Below are 7009 nucleotides of genomic sequence, written 5' to 3'. Positions count from 1 at the left end.
TCATATGTCCTGTTGTGCTTCTCTCCAGGCTTATGTCCTAGCCCCAAACCCAGATCACCCTGAGGACTTCCCTGCCTTAGCTGTGGGGAGATTCATTATTTTACCAAGACTACAAAGGAATTCCTTTTGTTTGCATTTGGCTCCTGGTGAAATGGGTTGCACTTACATTTGAAAAAAAAAATCTATTCTTACACATTTGGGTGTTATTTCTCCTCCTGCCTTGTGTTCCTATGGAAGCACTGAAGGCAATGTTCAATAAGCCCTTTGACAATAGATGTACTGTTGCAGATGGCTTGTCTTGTCTTACTTTGTTGCTCTGAAGGACACAACAGACCAACACTAACACAGGCCTTGCACAGTGGATGCGCATCCTCAGAATATTGGCAGTCATTTTCGGATTCTACATGTTAAATCGCCACCGTTCGACGACACCCAGCAGGTGATCTACTGCACACCACTGATGTCGGTGTTGGTCTCTTGTCCTTCACACACTTAGTCTAACCAGTTCGTTAGCGGTTTTCTACATTATATGTCCCCCAGTGGTGAGTTTGTAGATAATGTACAGTCTGCAGCTGTGTATTCAGATAATTCACCACAGCACACTATGAACATGAATAATTTACTATCCTGTGGTCATCAATCACCATCACGCTCCTGTTCTCAGTGGCTCTAATGTAGCACAAAGTATGCAAGATTAAAAGTACAAAGCTTGAAAATGGTGAGAAGTGAATGGTGCTTGGCAGGGGTGTCCATGAACTGTAAATTCATTTGGTTGCTGTGGTAGCACATGAGCAGGATGTCACCAAAAATGACCAAAGACAATGGTCAGTATAATTGGCGGTATTTTATTTTATAAAGCTGGTATATTCCATGTGCTCCGAGCAGATATAATGCATGAATGAGATGAGGCCCCTTTAGGACCATTTTGTATGTAAGACTGATTACAATTGATAGCATGGTTGATCATAACAAGTACAAAAATATTTACAAAGTACAAATACATTTTTCAGTATATCAAAATGTTGACTTATTTACAGTTTAAGTACAGCAGCTCAACAAAAAAGGACAACCGACTGGAAGCTTCACTGGAGAATGAAAGAAAGCTGGAGCATATTAAGGGTGTTATTCAGTCTGCGTCGCTGAAGCGCTAGAAATGTAAAGATCATTTCTGATTGAACGGACATATGCAGAGTTTACCATGAATGCAGTCTCCACTAACGCGGGAACATTGCCATTCAATTTCAATCAAGCGGGAATGTTGAACTTCCGCGATCCGGACTGAATAGAGCCAAGTGAAATACAACAAGCGAAATGAGGATTTACAACTTGGACAAACCATTGATTATTGAAAAGAGGGTGGCATTGTATTACTTCTGTGCATGACATTTCTGTCTATAACATTCTGAAAGATGCTCCTCAAAGAGCATACCCTCTAGAGTAGACATGGTGCATGTTCAAGAGGGCCGACATGAGCTTTTCACAAATGATTTCATCTACAAAACACCTCAACTTCCAAACAGCTGGACATGACCTGCTCTAGATCATACAAAAGGTTAAGAAAAGTGGACGGTGCCTACCTCTGGAGGACCTTCACCAACAAGCAGATTGACAGTCTGATGTTTCAGGATCAGTCTGGATTGCTATGGCAACCTTCTACTAGTATGTAAACAAGCAGGCAACGAATGTCTGAAATGGCACACTATTCCCACTACTTATGGCCAGGACTAGTGTATAGAGAATAGGGTTTCATTTTAAGATGCACACAACCTTTTTTAAATTTTGTTCCATGATAAACAGTGAAATATATAATAAAAGAAGTGCCTTTTGACAAAGAGAGTTGGCAAATTAATTCCAAGCCAACCAAACATGGTTTACATCTTAATCATATCTGATAACTCGTTCTTCCCATTCACAATCAGATGCATCATTTCCTCATCGAACATCATCTCTTTATCAAAAATTGACTGGACTGGTTCAAGAAAAATAAACCCAGTCTCTTTTAAGAAATGAAAACAAAATCTCAATTTTCAGGAGCTGTAGGGTAGACTGGACTCCTGTAGAACTCTTTTAGAATTCCGGGACCCTAGGTTCAGCGCAGTACAGGAGCTCTAGCTGTTGGTATGGAGTAACTGAAGGGACAAAAAGCACACAATTACACCCAGGCAGAGAGAAATGGGACATGCAGATAATACACCACAAATTCTCAACGATACTACAATGTCTTCTATTCATTAAAGACCCTAAAGAGGGGTTACAAAAACACAATATGCAAGACTTTACTATGCATGCAGTCTGTCTATTCTAATCTTATAAAGGACTTAGAGATGTGGGTAATTAAGAGTGCAAGTTGTCTAGAGACACACAACAGCATAGCAGAGCAATGAGCCATACAAAAGGGATAGAAAAGGGAAACGGATACCATAGTCTCGTTAAGCGCATCGATTGTAAAGAGCATCGAGTTCTCCGTCTTCTGGACACAGTGCGTCTGTTAGGAGTGAAAATTAAAAAGTTAAAGAGGGTGAAAGAAAAATGAAAGGGTTATATGATTGATTCCCCAATGACTTCTCAGCAGAATCACCAACAGCCAACAAAAGGTTGTCGGGATCTGAAAGCAAGGAGACACAGTGTGAGCAGTAAAAGTCCAGAGAAGCGATAGCCAGTCATACTCCTGAATCATCCATTCCAGTAGGACATGCAAAAAGCCGTAGGGAGTGTAAAGAGCTGGAGACCGTTCAATTGTTTGAGCCGGAGTGTCGGAAGCCTAGAGTACAAACAGATATAGAAGGCGTTTGCTCTTATGAAATGTAAAGTTAAGCAGACCCTTGGTGTGTGGGGGACCCGCAGAGTAGGAGAGAGTGAGGTTGAGCCCAGAGAAAGGGTTGAGGAGGGGCTTGCCTTCCGAGGGACCTGCAGCATGTTTAGGTTGGGCAGGTTGACTGTGTCTCTACGGCAGGCACTGGGCTCACGGCACACTGGCTCTCTGTCACTGGCCACTACATGCATGCTGTCTAGAGACCTGGCTAGTCTGGAGTGGCACAGGGAGCTGGCAGAGGAGGGAAGGGGTTAATCGAGCTATCATAAACCATGTATGGCTATGGCTCATTCTGTCCAGTTTACTTCACACACTTGTGTCAACTCTTTTCTGTATGACTGAGTCTATATATATATATATATATATATATATATATATATATATATATATATATATATATATATATATATATAAAACCTTCAAACATTTGACAGAATATTCAGCTAACAAATACGAGAAATAGAGCAAACTAGATCAGCATTACCTCTGACAAATCCTAACTTACTCACACCTTATACAGACTTTCACATTAATATTGCACTGCTGTCGATGAAAGTACTAGTTGGAATTCAATAGCACGGCTTATTGGAGACCTTGACACTAACCTGCCCCCCAAACTATTGGCAGGCAGTGAGGTTCTGGTTCTTTTCCTTTTCTCGGAGGCATCAGGGAGATGGGAGGGGTTCACCACAGCTTTACAGCTCTGCCCACTGGACTGAAGGAGAATCCTGGAGCAGAGAGAGACCAAATACTTAGAGAACGGACAGACTGGTAGGATTGTCAAGCGCCTGCCGGCCGAGAGTTCTTAGCCCCTCTGAACAGAGTGCCGGCCGTAATTTGCAAACCGATGCAACACGTAGAAACGGGCGAACATGATGGCCTTCAGTTGCCAATGGCGGGGTGTCCCTTTAATTAACACACCACCTCGACAGCAAGTGAACAAACGGCCCCATACTGTGCAGCCGGACAATCGGTCTAGTTGAGTTCTCAATCAGGAAGCGTTTAAGTACCTTAAAGACTGCGATGACCTGCTGTGGGTGTTTTTTTCTTCTTGTCTGTAAACACACAAACACACACCATATTTCAACATCAACAGCAAGGGAGGGAGAAAGACAGACAGGAGGAGATTGAGACCACACAGCTTGGAGATGCAGAGACAGAGAGAGCAAACAGGCAGCAGCCGCAGAATAATCCAGAACATTTAAGATGTTGAGCATTCATTTACTCATGGCTCAGAGGAACTTTGGCTCAGAGTTTGATGCAAAGTTGAATGTGAGGCAATAGAAGCACTTTGTTGGTTATTCAGGTGCTGGAGGCTTGCCAGAGGTCAAATATAAGCTGGTTGTAGCACTTGAATTAGGAATTGGATCAATATCTGCTTTCACCGACTGCTTTAAGCGCACTATTCAGTTGGGGTGGGAGTGATTTGCATTGGCTTTGCTGATTTGCAGCTACTGGTAAAATTATTCCAAAACAGAGATTCAAGGAGTGAAATATATAAGCAGGAAGCGGTTATTACTGGCAGTGCTTGAAGTTAAAAAGCAAAAAAAGGCATTTCCAAAACTCTCCAAGACTGACAAAAGGCTAAGTAACACATCACAGAAACGTGATCCCTACTCACCTCGTTTGCAAAAAAAAGTCAGTTGCAGCCAGGGTGTGACAAAACTTATACCAGAACTCTGAAGGATATTTAAAAGTGTAAAGAAAGGTGAGGATGGGGGACGGGAGGAGGGGCCCCGGCACATAAACTCTTGAGGGGGTTATTAATGTGAGGGGGCACACTTACAGCATTCTCAGTTAGACTCCGGAAGGGGGAAGAGTTTGGGGGACGGGCGGACAGGAGAGCTCAGTGAAATCCTAACCCGTCTATACAGAAATGCAGGATGGAAGAAGGGAAGCCATACACAATCCACCACAGGGCAAGGCTACACAGGGACGAGAGCAGCATGGCTACCAACCATCTAAAGGAGGAGGGGGAAAACATCCAAACAGAACAGAAACAAAAACATGACAGAAAGAAGGATAGACAGAGAGACATCCAGAGGAGAGAATCTCACTCGTTCTCTTTTCCACTGGAACTGGGTCAGGCTTAGCCAACAGCAACGCCCCGTCCTGAGTCCTACTGTACATATCCACTAGCCTGTAACCTGAGTGCCAGACACTTTCCATTTCAGCCAACTGGTTGTTATCTTGATTGACAAGGCAGCAAAGTGGCATTATTAAATGCTGAAACAGTTAGGCACCCAGGCTACAAAATAAAACAAAAAGTAAAGTCTTTTCACCATAGCAGAGAAGGTACCTGCTAAGTTCACCAATTCAAGTCTCACCACCTCCCAAATTCTTGCATTGATTTTACACAACTTGTTTTCCACAGCATGCTAAAACGGTTTCCCAAATGGTGGTCTAGTGGCGCATTTCAGAGTCTACCATCTCCGGTGTTTGCGCAGTTATAGGCCTAAGTATGGTTCAACATTGAGAATCAGTAAGGAAACACCAAAGCTTGCTTCCAGTTTACTCTGAAAGACTGACTTCAATGGAGAAGGCAATCAAGGACACGGTGCAAGAACAAAGGCACCTCCACAGGCCTAGACAACTGAAGAAAAGCTTCACACAATGTGTGTTTGTAAATACATCACCTAAAAATAACTGGGCTTATACACCTCTTAGTCCAGAGGCCCAAATGTCGTCTCGAGGAGTGTTCTCACAGTGAACACCAAGGGCATTTGACAATCATGTGCAGGATACACTTAATCTAGAACATAATCTGAGTCTAACTGTTCCCGTGGAAGATACTGGCGGAAAGAAACTGAGACTTTCATGAAAATAATTAGCAACATAATTCTCAAGACATGAATACAATAGGCTGATGAAAGTGGCCTATGGTGATTGGACCCTTACTACGACAAGAGTCAATGAGGGATTCTTGCAAGATAAATGTGGGTTTGGTTTAGTAGAGAAGATTTTTAGGCAGGAAGAAGCAAGGCACGGACAGTGGGCAGGCACTGACCCAGTCACTAACACAATGGAAAAAGAACAGCCATTTTACATTCAACCTGGTCCAACACTTACAACATATTAGGTACAATACAGAGGCCATGCATGTTCAAAAGGTTAAATCATGCTTTTTTTTTGTTGTTATGCATAGGAGGTAAAAATAGATCACACGTGCCCACAGTCAATGTTGCATTATCCATTTCAGTCCCTTTCACTGAGAAAAACTAAATGGTAGCTAGACTATGCTGGAGTTAAATAATAGGAGGGCAAGGTTTGGGCTTCCATGAACAGCCAATCTCAGAGCATATCGATGTATCCATGACGATGGAGAAACCACATTCTGTTGAGCAGCTGTCTCAATCAATAGTATAAGTAGTCCTCGGAATCCCTGTCTACTGGAGATTCCCAGTTCTCACCCTTGCTAGCCTGTGCATATCAAAGCAGCACGTGCCCGAGCAGGTGACCAAAATCATTCATCACATTATCCACCCACAGGATACCTTATCGTACCGCAGTCACCCAAAAGCCATACATCCATTGGCATGGCGACCATTTATACAGGAAGAGGAAGCTAGTCAGACAAGAAGTGACATGCACTTACCTCCATGATACAAAACCTCACTTCCTCTCTCAGTTTTTCTCTCAGTTTTTTTCCCTCTCTGTCTTGCTCTCTCTGCTACATTTTGAAAGGCAGACAATCCAGACAGCATTCTGGCCACACGGTGCCTAAGAGGCTCCAGCAGTATACTACCGCCTGCCTGCCACGGGATAACAAAACCCACAGCCATAGGTGTTCACAGTGGTCTACAAACAGTCCTCCATGTTGGCACCAAATGTTCCACAACCATAACATTCGCATTTGGTTCTCAGTGGAACATGGCGGCCATTAAAATAGTAAATCTGGCGCTCATTAAAATAGCGCAGTGTGCCCAGCTCATATGGGCTTGTAAGACACTACTTTCAGTCATTCTACATTGACTATTGTTGATGATGAGAAAATTGTCTATCAGTGTTAGAATCATGAGTTGCAGCTACTATATGGTTTTGAGGCAGACAATGAAAAATAAACCATGATGACTACAAGACCAAATGCATGGCAACAACAGAACAACAAGTGGACTGTTATATCAACCCAAAACCTGTATTACAACCCATAGTACATATACCTATAATGGGCCAACTATCATTAGGCTAAAATCAAAT

The 7009-nt window shown here is 42.9% G+C and overlaps 1 protein-coding gene across 11 annotated transcripts in view; it reads right to left on the bottom strand.

Annotated features, from left to right (window-relative positions):
• Nucleotides 1-825: 825 nt before the first annotated feature.
• The window catches only part of LOC106585187 (cell division cycle 14B), a 29643-nt gene continuing 23459 nt past the window's right edge, over nt 826-7009 (bottom strand). For 2 of the 11 annotated variants that reach the window (XM_014171111.3, XM_082968456.1), the window contains exons 13-16: nt 3823-3867; nt 3418-3540; nt 2821-3043; nt 826-2129 (exon numbers count right to left, since the gene is read on the bottom strand). In XM_014171111.3, the coding sequence (XP_014026586.2) occupies nt 2109-2129; nt 2821-3043; nt 3418-3540; nt 3823-3867 (412 nt within the window). In that variant the 3' untranslated portion in view covers nt 826-2108. The other 9 variants (XM_014171113.3, XM_014171115.3, XM_014171116.3 and 6 more) reach the window with 9 other exon arrangements.

The sequence above is a fragment of the Salmo salar genome, chromosome 24, assembly GCF_965601325.2.
Source record: "Salmo salar chromosome 24, fSalSal1, whole genome shotgun sequence".
Taxonomy (NCBI): Eukaryota; Metazoa; Chordata; class Actinopteri; order Salmoniformes; family Salmonidae; genus Salmo; species Salmo salar.
Note: the sequence above shows the minus strand (reverse complement) of the source record. Positions and strands in the feature narration are given on the sequence as shown.